The 22,332-nt window shown below is 36.3% G+C and overlaps 2 protein-coding genes across 4 annotated transcripts in view; one reads left to right on the plus strand and one right to left on the minus strand.

Moving 5' to 3' along the window:
* Nucleotides 1–22,332, minus strand: part of Tmem117 (transmembrane protein 117) — a 442,366-nt gene that overhangs the window by 115,388 nt on the left and 304,646 nt on the right. The window lies entirely within an intron of this gene.
* LOC144254878 (mitogen-activated protein kinase 3-like) lies at nt 3,931–5,701 on the plus strand. Its single transcript, XM_077798624.1, is given in 2 exon segments — nt 3,931–4,006; nt 4,009–5,701. Coding segments are annotated over 2 exon segments (1,137 nt in total). The 3' UTR covers nt 5,070–5,701.

Here is a 22,332-nt window from a genome sequence, read left to right on the forward strand (position 1 = left end):
ATATTTTCATATGACAAAAATCTCATAGTTATCAAATAAAAAGAAAATTATTAATCTCATTCAAACTAAAAGTAATACAAATTAAAACTGCAAAGAATTGTGACTTCTTGTTTCATCAAAGGCAAGGATTAAAATTTTTGATCATATACTGTGTTAATAAAAGGGTCTGATAAGACAAATATCAAATAATACCATACATTATCCAGCAATGGTGACATTTGGTACATATTTTAAGATAAACAATTTGATAGTACTTACCAAAATTAAAAATGCATGTTCCTTTGTCCCAATAATCAAATTTCTATCAATATATACTACAGTTTCTTACAAGGGTGAGATAATATGTGTAGAAAGATATTTGCTAAAAACTAAATGAAATTTCATTACAACCAAACTTTTTATCAATAGGGGAATGGTTAAATAAATTGTGGTCCATCTATAAATTTATACACTCCATTTCTTATGTGATACAAAAGAAATAAGTAAGAGTTTCTGAGAAGAACTAGGTAACTGGGCGACAAGGACAAGAGATAATGGCAGAGGCCACTAGTTATGGCATATCTGTTTTCCTATTTCTTAAGGATAGAGTATTTGATATTAAAAATACATGTAAGTCATATGTGCAACTTTGGGGAGGTGCTTTTAAAAGAAGAGAAATATGTGTTGCATTGATTATTCTTTTCCTCTTTCCAACAGACTACAGTGTGAAAATTCAAGCATCTATTTGGCCATGAGGTAAAATGACAATGATAGCAATGCAGTAAAGTATAAGAATGTTGGGAATCTGTAAATAGTGCAGCCATAATACTGGCCTGATGTTGGTCACTTCTGGACTCTTATTAAGCCAGTTGCTGTCAAATTTCTGTCACTCTCAGTAAAACATGATCTAGGACAACAGGAAAATCACTATTGCCCAAGTATTTTAAAATTTAATTTGAATTCTTTTTATTGGTTCTTTTTAGTTGTACATGACAGTAGAATCCAGCTTTGATTCATATGCATGCATTTCCTATTCAAAAATAATTTTTGTAAATTATAATTGTAAATAAAATAATATATGTCAATAATTATCTTTCAAAATGATTTTTTTAAACCAGGGATTGAACCTAGAGGCACTTAAAAAATGAGCCACATCCTCACCTTCCCCCTTTTTCTTTCTTTCTTTCTTTTTTTTTTTTTTAATTTTGAGACAGGATCTTGTTAAGCTGCTTAGGGTCTCACTAAGTTGATCAAACTGACTTGGAACTTGTGATCCTCCTGCCTCAGCTTCCTGAGGTGTGCACCACTACATCTGGCTAAAACTGAAATTTTAACAAAGACATATGAAGTCATAGCTCAGATACTTGGAGATATAAAGAGTGAAACAGCAACTATCTCTTCGTGTGTGTGTGTGTGTGTGTGTGTGTGTGTGTGTGTGTGCCTGTGCAGGCATGTGCACATGCATCCTGTGATTCTAAGCATCTGAAATGAGAGTTATCATACTGGTACTGTTGTTTGGCCTTGATAAATTTATAAAGAATAGAAAAGAGGCTAAAGCCATGAAGAGAATAAGATATCCCAATTGTCAAAGTCACATTATTTTTAATTCATTGAGATTTTATTTTGAAGAGTAAAGATAAAAATTGTGGAAAGAAATCTATTTTCTCCTATATTTAATATAATGTAGAATGTGTTTAAAATTTTGGAGTCATCAAGTATTGATTTTTTGCATGTTTTTTTTCTGAAAAATTATATGATGGCAAGATCCAGCATCATTCATTTTAAAGAATGAATTGAGTGGCATCAGGAAAAAGGATCCAAAATATCTCTCTCTCTCTCTCTCTCTCTCTCTCTCTCTCTCTCTCTCTCTCTCAGAAGATTCAGCTTTATTTAGCTAAAAAAGGCACTACTTTATACACAATTGATTGCTAGTGTTATTTAATCCAATCTGTTCCTGCTCCATACACGACTTTTGTTCCTTTCTTAGTACCAATTTCTTTTTTAATTTTATACTTTTGAAAACAATATGCTAGTACATTTGATACATCTCATTAAAATTTTTAATAACTGATTATGGGACTGATTTTTGATAAACATGCTTGCTAATCAATTTTTAACTACTTTGAATAAGTATGGAGATCATAAAAAGCTAACAGGGTTCAAGAAGAGCAAGTCATACAAAATTAACAATTTTGTCCTGATGAAAGGTTTAATTTTGACAAAGGAAAGTAATAATCATTAGCTGCCATCTTGATTCAGTGTATTTGATAACATTTTCTGCTGGACAATCCTTAATGTCACAGGTACAGATGTAGCTTATTCAATGTTCTCGCCCCCAAAAAATAAATAGCAAAAGCTATGGTGCTGCCTGTAGCAGGCCCTAGTCCAGTTGCCAGGCTTGTGTTCAACTTTGCCCTGTTCTACATTTTTATCAACTATGTAGATAAACACAAAGAAAGTGTGCTTACACAACTTGTGATTAATAGATTGAAAATGCTAGAAAAAATAGTCTAAAACTAGAAATCACAAGGTGATTTAAAGGTGAAATATTAAAAACTCTATACTAAAAAATGTAAAGTCTTATGAAATGCAGGTATCTATATTGATGTAGTTTTTTGACAATTAGTTCAATTTTACTGTACAATGTGTCATCAAAATAATCAACAGTGATAAAATAACAAAAATATAAATTAAGTTTAGGAAAAATTCAAAGTACAGTACCAAGGACAACTGGTAATGGTCCAAATGACAGATAACCTGTGGAGTTCCATGATCAATTGAGTGCACCTGTCTTAAAAGATAAATTGATAGAATTTCCTAATCCACTTGAAAGCAGTTGAATTTGTCAATAGGATCCAGGATTGAACTAGTCCTTTGACTCTAGAGATGATTAAGAAAACACACCTTTGTTTTTAGATACTATAAAGACTACTACTGAAAATGAAATTGAGTTTTTAAAACCATAAAATATCAGATTTGGTAAAAACCAGAATATATTGCTTGCCTTCCCTTCCCTCTTTCTTTCCATTTATCCCTTGTATAAATTTTTAGTGTGTTTACTATTATGTACTATTGTATTGGCATTTGACATACAAAAATCAACTTAAAAGTCTCTCTCCTTATGTACTTAAAATCTCAACTATACTTCACATGGAACTGGTACTTAAGTAATGCTTCACTTTCTTGCCTATAAGCAACTTCTTTCAGCTTTGCCATAAATGCTCAGCTGCAAACACACACAAACATACATTTACATTTCTCCTTATATGTAATTTCTTCACATTTGTTTAAGTGATGTGAGAAGTTAAGCAGGTTTTCTTGGTGGAGTCAAAGTCATAATGGATTATAGAAAAATAACTACTTTCTTAGCTGTTTTTTTTCCTCCTTATTCTATACTGAGCTTTAGTATCCTAAAACTGTTCACACAGTAGTGCTCAATAAATACCTGCAGATATCATTGTTTTATTTAGCCAGCTTTCATGGAATACAGAAATAGTTTTCCTAGTCTCATACAATGAAAATACACTGACTTGTTTCAATTTGTACTATTTCATCTGTGACCTTAGATTACTTGGCTTTCATTCATTTTTTTTCAACAGAAAAGTATGTAATGCCAATTGTATGCTGTGAATTGCACTGGATTCTGATGATTAAATGGTCAAAAATGGTATAGTCCCTGTATCTAAAGAGCGTGCAGATTAATGGTGTGTATAAAAACAAATGTATATTACAATTCCAAATACGTGCTACAATGCAAAGAATAATAAAAGTTAAGTAGATGAGCAGTGAGTGTTCTAGGTAGAAGTAACTTGAGATTTCAGTTTTAGGTTAAGATAGAACTAGAAAATTTAAATTAAATCTGTTGCTGAAAAAACTTTAAAAAGCTGAATATTATATAAAACCAGCATTCTTTAAAAACATAAAACTGCTGGAGGGAGGGGAGGAGTGGAGATGGCGGCGGCGGCGGCTCAGGGGGGCGGGGGCGGGGAGCCCCGGGGAGCCGATGGGGTCGGCCCGGGGGTGCGTGGGAAGTCGAGATCGTGAAGGGGCAGCCGTTCGACGTGGGCCCGCGCTACACGCAGCTGCAGTACATCGGCGAGGGCGCGTACGGCATGGTCAGCTCAGCTTATGACCATGTGCGCAAGACTCGAGTGGCCATCAAGAAGATCAGCCCCTTCGAGCATCAGACCTACTGCCAGCGCACACTACGAGAGATCCAGATCTTGCTGCGCTTCCGCCATGAGAATGTCATAGGCATCCGAGACATTCTTCGGGCACCTACACTGGAAGCCATGAGAGATGTCTATATTGTGCAGGACCTGATGGAGACAGACCTGTACAAGTTGCTCAAAAGCCAGCAGCTGAGCAATGACCATATCTGCTACTTCCTCTACCAGATCCTGCGGGGCCTCAAGTATATCCACTCAGCCAATGTGCTCCACCGGGATCTAAAGCCCTCCAACCTGCTTATCAACACCACCTGCGACCTTAAGATCTGCGATTTTGGCCTGGCCAGGATTGCTGATCCTGAACATGACCACACTGGCTTTCTGACGGAGTATGTGGCTACACGCTGGTACCGGGCTCCAGAGATCATGCTTAACTCCAAGGGCTACACCAAGTCCATCGACATCTGGTCTGTGGGCTGCATTCTGGCTGAGATGCTCTCCAATCGGCCCATCTTCCCCGGCAAGCACTACCTGGACCAGCTCAACCACATTCTGGGTATCCTGGGCTCCCCTTCTCAAGAGGACCTGAATTGTATTATCAACATGAAAGCCCGAAACTACCTACAGTCTCTGCCCTCCAAGACCAAGGTGGCCTGGGCCAAGCTTTTTCCCAAGTCAGACTCAAAAGCTCTTGACCTGCTGGACCGGATGTTAACCTTCAACCCCAACAAACGTATCACAGTAGAAGAAGCACTGGCTCACCCCTACCTGGAACAGTACTATGATCCCACGGATGAGCCAGTAGCCGAGGAGCCCTTCACTTTTGACATGGAGCTGGATGATCTACCCAAGGAGAGGCTGAAAGAGCTCATCTTCCAGGAGACAGCCCGCTTCCAGCCAGGGGCCCCAGAGGCCCCATAACCTGGACAGATGTCCTTACCCCCTGGGGCCTGGCCCTGCCTCCTGCCTGCCCCTTCCCCGCTGGACTGTTAGAAAATGGACACTGTGCTCAGCCCAGACCCCTGCAACCCAGGCCAAGGGTGGGCCTGGCTACCTTCTCTCACTCTGCTGGGGTCTCCTGCTTCAGGCAGGCCGAGGTTCCCTCTCACCTCTATCCCTGTTCCCTTTCCCCACCCCACCCCACCCCATCCCACCCAGCCGTGGGCCTAAGGGGCTCAGTGGCCCTAGAGCAAATCTCTCTGCTGCTCTGCCTCCATCTTGCCCAGTCTCTGGAAGTTCTGGAATAGAAAGGCCCTGGCTGCCCCAGGATCTACCCAGGGGCAGGGGCACTAAGTAGGGCAAGCCCTGTCCCAGTCACCTCATTAAAACTCCACCCGTTTTCCCTGAAGGAACATTCCTAAGTCTCAAGGGCTAGTATCCCTGAGGAGCCAAGCCCAGGCCTAAACCCCCTCCCCCCTCAAAGCTGCCACATTTAACGCCCTTGCTGCTTCTGTGTGTGGGTGAGTGGAACTGGAGGCGGGGGCACGTGGAGAGTCCCGTGCCCCTGCCCACCTCCCCGTGCCTGTATCTAATATATAAATATAGAGATGTGTTTATGGAAAAAAAAAAAACTGCTATAAGGAAGCAAGGAATAATTGTGATAAAAATAGAAGGTAGAAAGATTCCAACCGGTATGCCTAGCAATCAAAGCTGGTTTTACTTGGAAGAAGACGTGAATTCGGACTTTTGCAACCCTTGGAAGCTCATAAAATTGAGTTTGTAAAGCCTAAGTATCTGAAAAGGTGGAGTTCTGACAAATCATTCCTGACTTTAACATTGGGAATATGAACAGCCTGAAGACAAGTTGAACTGTGAATAAAACAGCCCTTGCATGAACACTCAATTGAGCTCTACTATCTCACTACTTTATATCTCAAGCCTTGGCCTTCTATTGAGGAGGTTCTGAAGCATTCCCTAGCACAAACAAAAACCTACTCTGAGACAGAAGCCATCTTCTTAAGCCTCAAATTATTCCCAGACAGTGCTTTCAAATGCAAAATGCCCATTATACAGTAGATGATAACCAGGTTTCCAAGGAAGCAAGGTGTTAACACTACATCCAAGAGGAGCCACAGAAGCACATTCACTCAAAATGCCCAAATATAATGACCAAACATGTTTTATTAATCAACTATGCTTACTATTTCCCATGAAATAAAAATCAAGAAATAAAACTTGGACTGTAAAATTTCAAAAAGGACCCGAAACTTTTAAAATGAAGTGGCAAGTCTGAAAAACACACAGAGAGAAATTCTGTAAGTAAAAACCAATGACTCAAACCAAGAAATACATTAACAGAAGACTAAGGAGAACCAGTTGGCTAAAAATAGACTAGAAGAACATAGCAAGAAAAGAGAAAAAGGCCAGGCAAAAACAGAGGAGAGTGTGAGAGAATCACAGATACAGTGTGAAAGTTTGCTTGGCACCACGTAGAAAAGTGAAAGACAATGGCAGAGTGGCAACGTGTGTGTGGGCAGGCGGGGACAGAAACAGAGGGAAAATAAGAAAAGAAATTTCTAAAACAAGAACGAAACCAATCTACTGTTTGAATAATCCCAAGAAATTCCAAACATCATAAATAAACTTTAAAAAATCCAATCTAGGAAAATCATTGTAAAACATAAAGAGATAAGCAAAGAACTCTCCAGAGAAGCCACAGAGAAAGAACAGATTACAGATTACAGATCACAGAGACAAGGGAAGCCAGAAGACAGTGAAGTGATATACTTAAAATAATACATTCAGCATGAATCAAAAATGAGTTTGAACCTAGAATATTTTTCAAGATTAAGGTAAAATTAAGACATTTTCAAAGAAACAACTGGGGAATTTTGTCACCAGCAGACCTACAACTAAAGAAATAAAAATTTTAAAATTTTACTTTAGGGAGAAAGGATGATAGAAAACAATTCTAGGAAGAAGTCATGGATGCATAAAAGAATTAAGAGAAAAGAAAGAATATTGGGATAAGAGAACAGATACTAATATTGAGCATTGATAAGTTAAGGATACATCTATTCAAATTCTTCCAGTTAACACAAACAGAATTAAAATATTTTTAACTTTCATACTGATAAAACAAATGCAATTATGGATGCTATTAATCCAACTCCCACCCAAAAAAGACAAAAGGAATGAAAAGAAAAGCACAAATTTAGATGGTATGTTTAAACACAACAAAAGTAGTACTTACATTAAACATACATGGGACAAATGTTTCAATCAAAATAAAAATATTTTCTTATGATTTCTGAAAATCAGTGTGTACTTACAGATATGGACCTTATATGAACATAAACATTTAAAATATATTAGACAAAGCAAACTTTAAAAGCAAAATGTATTTCCAAAAATAATCACTTCAAAATGACAAAAGATATAACAATTTGATTGTATGTACAATTTAAAATCTCTTTAAAACTATAAAAGTGTTAGCACAATAAAACGACTTCTATCTCTTGAAGGTTTTTAATGTATCTACATATTGATTTAATTAAGAAGACCATACAAATCAGTAAAAATATAAAAGCTTTATTTGATGGACACATAGAGAACTATACATCTCCAAAATAGAGGATACACATTTTAAAACAAATCAGAAATTCTTCAAAATTGATCATAGGCTCATAAGTGATAAAGGATGGTTAAATATGCCTTGACAAATTTCCAAATTTTGCGAAGAATATGCTTTGACCACAAATCTATTATGCTAAAAGTCAATAACAAATAGATAACCAAAAGTAGTTGACATATGCCTTAGTACTCATATCCAGAAATACACATGGAAGAAAAGAAGTATGCCTGTGAAGTAATTCGCAAAATATTCACTTAAGGATGTTAGAAACAAGCAAAGAGTAGAAAATAATGAAAAAATAACAACAGAAATTAATGAAAATAAACATAAGAAACTAAAAGGATCAACAAAGAAAAATATTCATTTTTTAAAAAGACTACTAATGAGACTATAGAAAATAATTGTTTCTTTAAATAAAAAGAGGAACACATAAACAATATCAGGAATGACAAAGGATCCATCAATACAAATCCTGCAGGCCCTAAGATAGCAAGGAAAGATTAAGAACAACTTCATACAAATAAATCTGAAATGCAGAAAACCTGCAAATGAAAGGTATGCTTCATCAGCACAAACTTATGACCAAAGGAGAAATATGACTATAAGTCATCCTGTAAAAGCTAAAAAATTCTAATATCACAATATTCAACAGAGATGGAACCAAGATAACATTCACACACTGCTTCTGAAAATGTAAACTGGTATCAATGTTATGGAAAACTATAGAGATTTTCTAGTGAAGGTGAAAATATGCTTACCATTTCTCTCCCATCCTCTGAGTTAATGTGTGTCCTAGAGTTATATGTGTACATACACGCCAAGGGACCATTATATAAGAATGATTCAAAAGTATTAATTAAAATAGTTAAAAATGGGAAACTACAAAGATTCCCACTAAGAGCAGAATGATTTTTTAACAAAGTTACATTCATATAATGTAATATAAAGCCATATAAAAATGAGGTAACTGGAGATATACTATAAAACTTTACAGATATACTCTAAAACCTTATAAATATAAGTGGCAAAAAGAAAACATAGAACATGGTTATGTCAATTTCAAAAGGAGGAAAAGCTAAACTGCCCTGTTTGGGAATGCATGTGCAATTGGTGAAACCATAAAAAAAAAAAAAAAATAGAAAAGCAGATGATGACCATGAAGTTCAGATAGTGGTTAACTGAGGATTTGGGGGCAGGAGATCCAGAGGGTATAACATCAAAGACTTCAGAGATTATCTGATATGTCAGATGCTTTCTTTTCTTCTCACATAACAGAGGATATGCAGGGTTTTACTCATATAATACACTGCGCTTAAGACTTTTTCTGAATTGTGTTTTATTTCACAATTTTAAAAATTCACATATTTTAAGTGCTTTAGGCAAGTGATAAAATATCCAAAGATCCAAAGACAAGTGATAGTGTCACCTTGGAATTAAAGACATTCATTATACCTATTACAAAGAGTGTCAAGGGGAATTGGAGCGGCGGGAATTACAAAGGATGACGCTGAAGACTCAAGGAGATTTACAAAATCCTGACAACTTTTCTGGAATTTATCAGAGCACAAGGGAACCACTGAACAACTATAAACAGTAGTGGCAGAAAGATTTGTGTTTGGGTCTTTTAATTCTGAATTTTAGTGAAGAATGGGTTAAGAGGAAACAAGGATGTAGCAAGAAATGTTAAATGCCTATTGTGTATTCCAAGAGAAAAAGGATGATAACATGAACCAGCAAAGTGGCAAAGAAGAGGGGCTGTGGTTGTAGCTCGGTAGTAGAGCACTTGCCTAGTACATGTGAGGCACTGAGCTCGAACCTCAGCACCACATATAAATAATAAATAAATAAATAAATACATAAATACATAAATAAATAAGGTTGTGTGCATCTACAATGAAAACATTTTTAAAAAATAAAATAAATTATAGAGAAGAAAGAAAATATTGGACTTCACAGTTATAAAATGGAGGGATTTTCAGGACTTGAAGAGTTGTGGATATAGAGGTGATGAGACTACAATGACTGAGGGGATAATATTGTCATACCAAGACAGAGGGTGAGGGGGTGGGAGAGAAAGGAACAGGAAAAAAATTAAGGAGGAGGGAAAATAATGAGTTGCTTTTGGAAATTTTTAAGTTTTTCGATTCTCTAGGACATTGAAGATGAGATACGCAGTAAGCAATATAGGTTTCTCATCTACCTGGTACACATGCTGAGTGTCTGTTGGTCTAAGCACTGAGAATACAAGGATAAAACAGCAGAGTCTCTGCTCTTATGAATCTTTCATATAGCTGAAACTCAGGTGAAAATCAGGATGGAAATAGGGAATTTCAAGCCATCATTTGCTCTACATCTCATTTTTTGGAACATGAAAATTATTAGTGAGTAAACATATTTTTATAAAATCATAGCATGTGATTCAGGAAGTTGGATAAACAGTAAACCAAAAGAACAGACAATATAGTAGGACAGAGTGGCATGATTAATTTTTAGACCAAGCTAACTTAATCACCATTCAAAAGCAGAAAATGGAAAATATAATAGTGGGAAAACTACTCCTTCAGAGAGCTGATATGCTGATTAAATAAGGTAGTATAAAAACACCTTGCTCAGATCATAATAGGGGCTTGACACAGGAATCTGACTATGAAATGAGCATAATAGGGCACTTTTAGATAACTGTGAGAAAGCACACCATTAGCACATACATCAGGAATGTGACTGCAGAGTTAAGTAGCTCACAAAATTGACAAAGTTAGATTTTTGAAATGTAAAGTTTTAATGTTTGGTTTATGTAATTTTTATAAGTAAATATTTCCACTGATTTATTGTGTTTAATGTGGCTCTATATTAAAAGTATATTGGAATTAAAAGTAACAATTTTTCCCACAGCCTACACAGGTAATCTACAATAAATTTTCTTCCAATATAGTTAAAGCTAACACTTGTTAAATGTTACAGCTTAATTGTGGCTCCCAGAGGATACCTTAAACAGTGGAATGGGTGGAAATACGAGCATATATATTGTCTATATCTTTTCAAAGCAAAGAGGCAAATGTGAGACAAAGGATCCCAGGGATTAGAGGGAGTCAAGGAATGCTTTCTAGAAAAGAGAGAAATGGAGGGAAAGAAAATCCAGAAGCAAATCACCCCCAAATCCCCATATGATGCATATAAACTATACTATGTGCCTTTTCCTCTGGCGTGATGCATTCACCCGCACTCCATGAGCATGCAGCTAGGCACTCTGTGGCAGATTAGGTAATAGGAACAGTGACCACATTTCCCAAGACAGAAGATCATAGTGGTGTGATTCTATTCACAAAGGGATTAGGGGTTTGGTTTTGTTAGGTATTGATTTGTCTAAGTAAGGGAAAATGAATTCTTACTTAAATCAGCTTGCTTTATTAATATTTCTAATATGATGTTTAAGTGTTCGTATTTTATTCCTGAAATCATAAATCCAGAAATTCACACCTTTTTCCTTTCTTTCTTTCTTTTTTTCTTTCTTTTTTTTTTTGGTACTGGAAATTGAACTCAGGGGCACTCAACCACTGAATCACATTCCCAGCCCTATTTTGTATTTTATTTAGACAGGATCTCACTGAGTTGCTTAGCACCTTGCTTTTACTGAGGTTGGCTTTGAACTTGTGATCCTCCTGTCACAGCCTCCCAAGCTGCTGGGATTACAGGCGTGAGCTACCTCGCCCAGCATTTCCTTTCTTTTATAATAATCTGCCTATTTAACATCATAACTTGGGGACCTGGTAGGTGTCTGTCCAAAGAGAAACTTTGATTCTCTTCTCCAAACCTGCTCTTCCAGTAATCTTTCCATCTCTAATGGTGTCATCTCCAGTGCTCAAGGACACAAGAGTCATCTTCAAATAGTGTCTTCCTGCTATTCTTTGTGTCTACTTTCCCTCCCAGACATATGCTTGATCTATGCTCCTCTTCATCTCTACTGCTGCCTCTTTGGTCCAATCTAACATCATGTCTTGCTCAGATCACTGATTTGTGTTCTGCGCCCTCACCCCCAATCAATTCTCCACACTGCAACTAAATCAATCATTTTATAAACCAGCCTAAAATTCACCCTGGATTCATGTCATACTCTTTAGGTAGCCCACAAGGCTTCACATCACATCTTGCCTGCAACTACTTCTTAGACCATCTAAGCATCATCTCAAATGACCCTTCACCTTTTTCACCACATTGTCCTTCTTCCTACTCATAGAACAAGCCAAATTTGCTCCCACTCTAGGCCCTATGCATTAGCCATCCCTCTGCATGAGATGCTTTGTTCTAGATCTTCACATGGCTTGTGCTTTCGTGTCATTCAGTTCTCTGGTTAGTTATTTATGTGTCTGACACATAACAGGTAATAATCAAATTAATAGGATGCTCATTTAAAAAACCTGAACAGATCTAGTCAGGTATTTTTTTTTCTAAAATATTTCTAGAATCTATTTCCATCTTTTCATTTCAGCTGTTTCCTCTGTAGTCCAAGTCACCATGACCTCTCTCAAGGGTGACTGCAATATTTTCCTAATTGGTCTCCTTGCTTCTCTCAGTGGCCAGAGCAATCTTCCAAAATGTAAATGAAATCACATCATGCTTCTATTTAAAACCATCCATGGCTTTCCATCTCTCTTAGGAAAAAAAAAATCCACATGTAAAATGATGTAGCCTCTGCCTGCTGTCAACTCCCTCCTCAACCCTAATTTCTGGGCTGTGCATCTGCCCCAGCCCTACCTGTCAAGTAAGTTTTCTGGATCTTAGGTTCTTCAGCTATAAAAACAGTTAATGTGGAAAGCCATGCAAATTTACTGGTCATCTGCTGTACGGCAGCAACTATGATGGGCCTAGAGAACAGACATCTGAAAGGCATAGTCACTGCCTTTGAGAAGATCAACACAAAAAACAGTTACAGAGCAGCAAAAGCTATCAGGAGGGAAAGCTGAGTGATGTGAAATTAAGCATGGTGGAATCTAATGGAGACTGAGAAGGCTTCACAAAGGGGAAAATGCCCCAAAGATCCTTTGTAAGCTGTGAGACACTATGGAAATGCAAAGTGAGCAAAGCAGTATCATTGTTTGAATTTAGAAGTATGAGGTTTGTTTTTGTAAGGTCTTTGCTGCCCTAATACAGTATTAGGCAGAATGAGCTGTTTGAATAAGCTGAATTTCTAGCCAATCCTCAAAACCCATTTTGTTCCAACTTGCAAATATTTCTAAAATCTAATAATCCATTTTCTTGCTTTCATAAGTGTAATAGACTAAACATGATTGAATTTTTTTCTTTCATGACTGCATATAATAATGTGCCCCAGGGTCAGGTTTCTGCAAATCAACTTACTGCTGTGACCCTGTAATGCAAATATTGAGTAAGTGGGAGATAGGGCATAACATGTAATGAGCCAAAGGCATCCAAGCCCTAGAAAATGTCTTTGTATAAATCTATTACATAAGGTTGTTTTTGTATTTTTTTAACTCTATTGGGAATTAAAGTTAGTTGGTCTGATCTTACTGTGCTTTTTTCAATACAACAGTTAGTTTGCTGTGGTGCCATAAATAAAGTTCTACAGACTGGATGGTGTAAGAAGAAAATAATTTTTTTCATTTCTGGATGCTAGAAGTCTGAGATCAAGGGTTGATTTCTTCTAAAGCCTCTCTCCTTGGTTTATGGATAACTGTCTTTTCTCTGTCTTCATATGGTCTTTACTGGGTATATGAGTCCTAATTTCCTTTGCTTATAAGGACACAGTCATACTTCATTAAAGTCCACGCTAATAGCTTCATTTTAATTACCTCTTTAAAGTCCCTATTTCAAATTTAGTCACATTTTGATATACTGGGTGTTAAGTTTTCAACATATGAATTTTGAGAGAACATATTCAGTCCAAAACAATATGTACATTATAGATAAATAATTATATGAATTGTACATATATTATATACACATACGCACACATGCAGGCACATACACACAAATACAGAGAGGAGGAGACAGTTGGAGTGTGAGATGAACCCTCCCTACTCCAGGATAAAGGAAACCTAATATTAAACCCAGGGAGCATGCTGGTTAATGGCTTTAGAAAGAGGTAAATCTTGCACCCCACAAAGATGTATGAGTTAATGGTGATCCACATATTGGACAAAGGTCTAATAAGAGTATACATTTTCATTTACATAAGCATAAGGTGATGTTCACCCCATGACAAAATCAACTAAATATGCATTTCTCAGTGTCCCTGTTAAGTGGTAAATACCCATAATTAATTCTATCACTATGCTAGTTTAAGGGTATTTCCAATGACATCTTTCTCTGCCCTCCTCATCCTATTCTTATCCAGAGAGACCACTTATCAGTCTGAAGCCAACTTACAGGGAGGAAATGATTGGTGACTTAGCAGACCCTAAAACAGAAACGATAAGGAAAACATCTGAATACATATTGGTGGTAATTCTAACTGACTCGAGATAATTTTGATGATTCTCCCAAACAAGAAAGATGCTTCTCTCAGGGGGATACATTAACTTTTCTTTTCTTAAACATTTGGACCACCATGTAAATGTAGAGTCTGTTTATGTGACTTAAGTTAGATAAACTGGAGTTTCTTACTGTATACAAAAACAACAATATTTACCTCAATGGGCTTGAAAAGGTGTGGTAATATATTTAAAGCCCCACCCTTAGTAGAGAGTCTCAGAGATGTTAGTACTCTTCCCCCTTCCCAAATCCAGTCTAATAACTTAAACCCACTGTCAGAACAAATCTATTAAAGACATTCCTAAAGGGCAGAAAATTAGGGGTAGCTTAACCAAAGTCTTCTATAGTATAGGATGGGAGTACAGCAAGTGGTGATGCTAGGTGTCCAGTTCATTGAGACTTGAAATTTGCACTACCACATCTTGCACTGCAAAAGTGAAGATGTTTACATACTAAATTGCCTTAATAGAAATAAATAATGAATATCTTCCTATAAAATAGCTGTAAAATCAGAATTCAGTGGAAGAATATATGATTTCATATACACACATATGCATTTTATACTAAAAGGAAAAACTCAGCTCATTTTTTCAAAGGGGAAAAAAAACATACTAAATTGCCTTTGATAGTTTCAACCTTGGCAACATTCTGTTCTTTTAATTCCAGAAACTCTGTCACTGCACTATTTTTGCAATGCAACTGGGGTAATTCAACTGTATGCCAAGTACATTTTAATTTAGTTTCATGGCAGTTTTTTGGCCTGTCATTTCCTCTCTGCGATAGTCAAATTCCCTTTCATTAAGTAGTACATTACTTCATGGTATGTTACAAGAGAATCCCAACCAGCTGGATTTTAGAAGTGTGAGGGGAAACCTAAAAGTGTTGTGTTCTCTCTAAATTGGATAAAATATGTAAAGTATTTTCCTTTGAAATATAGTCATTGTTCCTCTTCCTAATCCAAATTGCCCCTACATGGAGATGCACGAAAATTAATAAAATAAAGTAAAATGCAGGATTCAGTGATTCTATCTCACCAAGCCTGCAGGTATGAATAAATCATGCAAATCCAGGAGCACTGAGTTAACCTTCCCACTGCTTATAGAAGGGAAAAGGAGAAGGTGCTGCATAGAAGCCTGGTGTTATAGGTGGTTGTTCTACCTGAAGCTTAAAGGACACAATCTTGTGGAGATTGAGAGGAGGACTGAGTAAGAATGAAACAAAGTGGGCTCAGGAAGAACAAAGTTAGGGGGACTTTTAAAAAATTCTCCATTTACCCTACAATGAAAGCTGTGATCATTGATTTATCATAGCATGTCTTATTGTCTCTGGTGGATTTTAGCTACTAAGTGTATTGAGAAGCAAGATTTGTTTTGTAGACAAAGGGGTTGGGGGACCACATTTATGTGTTAGAGGTTCAGAGAGAAAAACAAATGAAGCTCCTAATGATGCCTGTATTCAGATTCATATGCTTTCTAATTCTTGACACTTTGCCAAAGATCTCTTTTCAATTAAGACATTGTTTAAAAATACATTAAAATTATTAACCATTCCTGGATCCCCTTTCTTATAGATGAGGCACAGACAAAGGGGTAGAGAAGAGTTACCAATGGATGTGTAGAATCTAAGGGTTACAGGTTGGGGAAGAATGTTTCACCAAAAAAGAGGAGAGACCAGTACGTGTATAGCACATACCAAGATACCAGAAAGCAGTGGATCCACAGATGGGGGATGGATGACATCCAGGAAATCCTCATTTGGGAAGTTACAAGCCAGTTGGTTGAGAGAGACAAACAATCATATATTTCAGAAGCTTCGTTTAGCATTTTTAGTACTCTTGTTGATTATTCATCTGAATTTCTGTTTTTGCACTGGTTTGCTATACAACCTCTCAGTAGAGCTGTAGGTTGCTGAGTTAGTTACTAGGATGAAACTACAATACGGATAGTAAGACAGGGCTCTAAAGCTTGGAAAACTCATAGTTTATTTTAAAAATAGAGAACATTTTGGATTAAAAAGTGAGCAGCATATCTTGAAGAGTAATGGAAGTGACAACTTAGAGAAAAGTGGAATATTCTGAATAGTCTTTGTTTTGAAGGAATGCATAAAAGTAAATAAATTTTACCTTTGGGAGTAAGAAAGAAACTCCATCAATAATGTATATAAATGGAGGGATCTAGTTCCAAATAAAGGCCTAGATAGAAGCTACTAAGAGGGAAGAAGGTTTAAGGTGGGATTGGCAGAATGGAAAGGTTCAACTCATCTACAGAATCACTGTTCCTATAATGCTGAATAAGAAGAGTCTCCAAACTTCATATGGAATGGGGCCTGGAAACTGAGGACTGAAACAAATTTAAGAAAAACATTCTTGAAGCTTTTAGGTTTTTTGTTTGTTTGTTTGTTTTTGCTTTTTGGTACTGGGGAGTAAACCCAGGGACATTTAACCACTGAGTCACATCCCTGGCCCTTTTAAAACTTTATTTGGAGAGAGGTCTGGCTAATTTGTTTAGTGCCTCACTAAGTTGCCATAGGCTGGCTATGAACTTGCAATCCTCCTTCTTCAACCTCCTGAGCTGCTAGGATTACAGCCATGTGCCACTGCACCTGGCTTGATTTATGACTTTTCATTGAGGTGCACCTTCATTTATAGTCTCACTTCTTCTTGGATCCAAAATCACCAAAATATGTGATTTACTGTAGCACTCTGAAAAGATTTAGACTCCTAGAAAGTTCAGTATGTGGCATTATAGCATTACTTACCTACAAGACCAGGGCATAAATATAATGGGGTTTATATTTAAAAACATGGATTAAAGTACATGATAACTTCTACTTTTTAATATCTCAGGGATCCTGTATCAAGAGGCCACCTTGACCTGACCACAAAGGTGGAGAGAAGAGAGAATGGAAATGATGTAAGAGAAACTCTTGCCCATGGAAACAAGAGATCTACTGAAAAACCAGACATTTATCCAAAATGGACAGACTTGACCAAATAAGACTGAGTCTTCTGAAAGAGATGATTTTTAAATTATTTAATTTACTTTTTAATTGGCACATGTATATATTTATGGGGCACCACATGATGTTTCAACACATGTCTACCTTGTGTAATGTCCCAGTTCTAGCTCCTCAAACATTCACCATTTCTTTGGAATGAAAATATTCAAAATCCTTTCTTCTAGCTTTTTTCTGAAATATGTAGGATGTTATTATTATCGATGAGTCAATCTCCTGTGCAATGTAGACAAAGAAACCTCATTAATTAGTGACTTAAAATGTTCTGATGATTCACTGCATCCAACACCCTAGCAACAAAGGAGTGTGCTCATAACTAAGACATGAACTGTTATAGATCATAAAAATATTCTAATGGAATTATTGTATATTCATATATATACACATACATAACACATATATGTACAAGTATACATATACTTGAGATATCACTGAAATGAAAGGAAAACAGTATCAGTAAAAAAATTCATAGTTAGAAATCTATTCTAAGGTTGTCACACTGGTGACATGAAGAGTGTGATTGCTGCAGCCTTGAGGTCTTAGCACAAGTAGGCAACAACAAAATCTCCTGCATAAACAGCTAATAGTTCCTCATTAATTTGGGAGAAGACCCCTGAGATTATCAGAGAAGGGGATATATAAGATTATCTTTTCTCTTTCTGTTTTTGCACTCTTCCTTTTATTCTGACATGATAAGATGCTCCAGGATCATTTGTATTTTCAGCCACATCTTAGAATTTGTCATTTCCCAACATTCCTGGTTCCTTTAATTGGAGATTGGTATTATACACCAAGATCTGGGCACTAGGTGTGCTTATTGCCACTAAGGAGTGATCCTGTATATGCCCTCTCCATAGAAAAAGCAAAGTAATGCTGTCATGCTTAATAATGTGGATATGTTCTGAGAAATGTATCATTTGGTAATTTCATCATTGTATGAACATCCATCGTAACATGTACTTATAGAAATTTAAATGGCTTAGCCTATTACCTGCTTAGCCTATTTCTCCTAGGCTACAAAACAACACAGCACGTTACTATACTGGATACCATAGGCAACTGTAACACAATTGTAAATATTTGTGTATCTAAACGTAATTAAACATACAAAAGTACAATAAAATATCAGGTAGTAGAAAAATTTTAACTCCATTATAATCTTATGGAACGATCATTGTATACCTGGCCTGTAATCAACTGAAATGTCATTATGTGGTGTATGATGGTACCTATACCTACAAACATCTAAGATTATTTTTGCATCTGTCCATCTATCTATATATGACTTCATACTGATGTCTCTCACTGTAATCCAATTCCACATTGTTCATTATAGCCTTGCTTATCTGCAACAATATGACAAACCTTCAGTAGTGATAAAACTGGCTTCTATCATCCATTATGCATTTACCGATTGATCAATACCAGTATATACAGGTTTTAGCATTTGGGTTACTGTGAACAAAATGCCTAACAAGAAAAACTTGGAGGATAAAAAACTTATTTCAGACCTTTGGTTCAAGAGGTCTCATTCAATTTCATTGTTCTGGGCTCAAGGTGAGGTAGAATAGCATGGGAGAAGGGCCTAGCAGGGAAAAGTCACTCGGATTCTGGTAGGGTCTCCAGAGAAAGAGAGAGAGAGAGAGAGAGAGAGAGAGAGAGAGAGAGAGAGAGAGAGAGAGAGAGAGAGAGAGAACCCCTCAAGGGCAAAATCTCCAGTGCTCCACCTCTTGCAGCCATGCCCTATCTGCCTATAGTTACCATCTATTTAGTCCATTCATACTAGGATGAACTGAATAGGTTATAGCTATTATAAACTGACCATGTCCCTCTCCTGTATCATACAGGAGCTTCTGGGGACATCTCCTAAGAACCATAACAATATATAAAGCAGGCTTACAATTATTAACTGATACCTACATCAGAAATCACTTTACCAGTTAAAATATGGTTGTTTATCTAATATCTTGTTTTTAGTCTTTCACTTCCATATCAAAACATCATTTTCTAAAGTTAACTACAAAAGCATCTTTTTTCCCCCTCTACCTCCAGTCCCATTGCAAAGCACAGATTCTATTGGCTGTATAGTGTTCATAGAATGGGCATGCTCAAACTAACTCAACATTTCCTTAGGATGTTACTTTGAGTTGATTTAATCATTATTCTAAGTACTACATGTCTATCCAAATATATAGGTAAACTTAGATATGAAATAGGTTATGTAGAATTATAGAACAAAAAAACTTTGACTATCATCTAATCTAAAAACTTCTGGGACATTCCCTGACACTGAAATCACTATTTTCAAAGGCAAAGTGCCTTCTTTAATTACCTATAATGTTTAATATCTCCTTAGTGTTTCCTAGGAAAATTCTGGGGTTTTGTTGCAGTTGTTATTGTCAACATTTAAGACATCAATGAAATCTTTATTTTTAATCTTAAAAATGTGTTTTAAAGAAATTAAGTCCTTGAAAACCCTGAATATAAACCAAACAAGAAAAATATCAGTTGGCTTTTCATATGTGAACTTAAGTAAAGCTTCTGTTAATACATCACATTTTATTGGCATATTAAACTACATATTGTACATCTTTTTTTCTCACCTAATTCCTATAATCGAGAGAAAATGATATACAATTACATCAAGTTAAACTGTGCAGAATGCTTTGATTATTACTACTGTCTTCCAAGAGCTGTTACCTCAATACATCCAGTTATCAGCAAATCCTTTTAGTTTGAATTTATTGATTTTTTAAACAAATAAACAGAAAAAGAATATATGGAGGCAATATGGTACAGCAGAAAGACTATTAGACTTGGATTCAGTAGCTCTGAGTGTTTGTTGCCCATAGGAACCATAATTAATTTTGTGACCTTGAGCAAATCACTTACTGTTATTTCAATTTCTCTGTCAATAATACAAAGTTACTGGAACGTAAGCAGAAAATCTTCAAAGATTCTTGGATTTCGTGTCTTTCTTTAGCTAGCCTACATTCATTTTCAAGAAGAAAGAAAAGTTATAGTGAACATATACATTTAAAATATGAACAATAGTGGTTGAAGGTGTTAAATAAATGAAGTTGTTCCCTGTAGTATTTTCAGGCTTTGAGATCAACTTGCCATCACTCAGCTCTCAGCTTTGTTGATCACCAGCTATGCAACCTCAGCCAAAGGTTTCTGTTCTTAAAATACAGCTAGTAGCAGTATGTACCTTGTAGGGTAGTAGTGAAGATTAAATGAAACAGTGACTATCAAGAACCCAGTACTGGGGCTGGGGATGTGGCTCAAGCGGTAGCGCGCTCACCTGGCATGCGTGCGGCCCGGGTTTGATCCTCAGCACCACATACCAACAAAGATGTTGTGTCCGCCGAGAACTAAAAAATAAATATTAAAAAATTCTCTCTCTCTCTCTCCTCTCACTCTCTCTTTAAAAAAAAAAAAAAAAAAAAAAAAGAACCCAGTACTGGAGATACAAAGCATTCACTAAATGGCATTTGTTCTGGAACAGGATTATAGAATATTTCAATAGAGAGGTAATAATGACTGGTAGTTGATATGTCTGATATGACTGACAGGTTAAATGTCTATGTCTAAATAAAATAATCCTGATTTCTTTTTTGTTTCTGTTTTTCTTGTTCAATTGCTCTGGCTTGGATTTCCCAATAATATATTGAATACAAGTGTGAAGAATGGGCATCGTTGCCTGGTTTAGAAGAAAATCTTTCAGTTTTTCACTGTTAAATATGATGTTGGTTAAGGGATTTTCATAAATGGCCTGTGTTATGTTGAAGTACATTCCTTCTATACTTAGTTTGCTAAGAATATTTTCATGAAAAAAGGTGTTGAATTTAATCAGATGCTTTTCCAGCATCTATTGTGACGATCGTGTGACTTTCCTTCATTCTGTTAATGTGTTGTAATTACATTGATTAATTTGCATATGTTGAACCATCCTTACCACCCAGGAATAAATCCCACTTGGTTATGGTACATGATCCTTTCAATGTGCTGCTGTGTTAGGTTTCCTAGGTATTTTTGAGGACTTTTGCATCTTTGTTCACAGGATATGTGCTCTTGTTCAGTGTTGCCTGACAGGTATAATGCTTAACACCATCAACATATATAATTACAAATGAATAAACAAGGCAAGCTTGCCCTTTTCTCTGATTCATAAAAGCTCTCCTAGTTTATACATGAAAACATTGTTTTCTGTTTGGTTTCCAATATGTGAGTCACTCATATGCCAGGTATTATAAACAGTTTTTATTTAAGCTTCATAAGAATAAACTACAGAGTGACTCATCTGATTTGTGACACCTGCCTTATAAATAGAATTTACCTCTGCTTTGTCATAAAACTTCCTAGATAAAAAACAAGTATCAAAGCATCTCTATCTTCAACACAGTTAATGTATTATCACTTCTTTTAAAGACAGAAGGCACTCACAGAGGGAACTGTGACCAGTGGTGAAAATTTAGGAAAATGATATTCTGAAAACAAGAGTGGACATTACATAACCACCACTGCTGTGGGAAATGCATACTAAATCTGGGTGATAGCAACTGTCTGATCCCAGAAAGACTGATCATTGATGGGTACTGTCACCAGCCATACATGTCCTGGATAAACCTTCCTCTGCACTCTGTACCTCTTAATTTTAATCCCTGACTCACAAAACAAATAATGATTTATCTGCACCTGATCACAGTAAATGAGTTGCCTTGTAGAAGACACCAGAGTATTAGTTACTAGCAATTCTAATTTGAAAACCAATCAATTCTAAGTTTCCAACAATGACTAATGTAGCACAAAATTGAGCATATGGATTGCCAATCTCAGAACCAGATCTGAACCATTGTGAGTCATAGGCCCTAAGCAACCAGCTGTATCTTCAGAACATTTATTGTTCTCCCACTAAATTTGCCAAATAGCTGATGGACACATATGATCCAGATGAATTAAACAAAGGATGACAACTACTCTGATGCAATTCTCCCCTGAGCAGAAAATCTTAATTTAAACAAGCAGATCTTAATCGAAAAACACAAAACTAAACGTTTTTTAAAAAAGGAAGACTCTTATGCCAGCAAAAGACATTATTGTTAT

The sequence above is a fragment of the Urocitellus parryii genome, chromosome 5 (assembly GCF_045843805.1).
Source record: "Urocitellus parryii isolate mUroPar1 chromosome 5, mUroPar1.hap1, whole genome shotgun sequence".
NCBI classification, from domain to species: domain Eukaryota; kingdom Metazoa; phylum Chordata; class Mammalia; order Rodentia; family Sciuridae; genus Urocitellus; species Urocitellus parryii.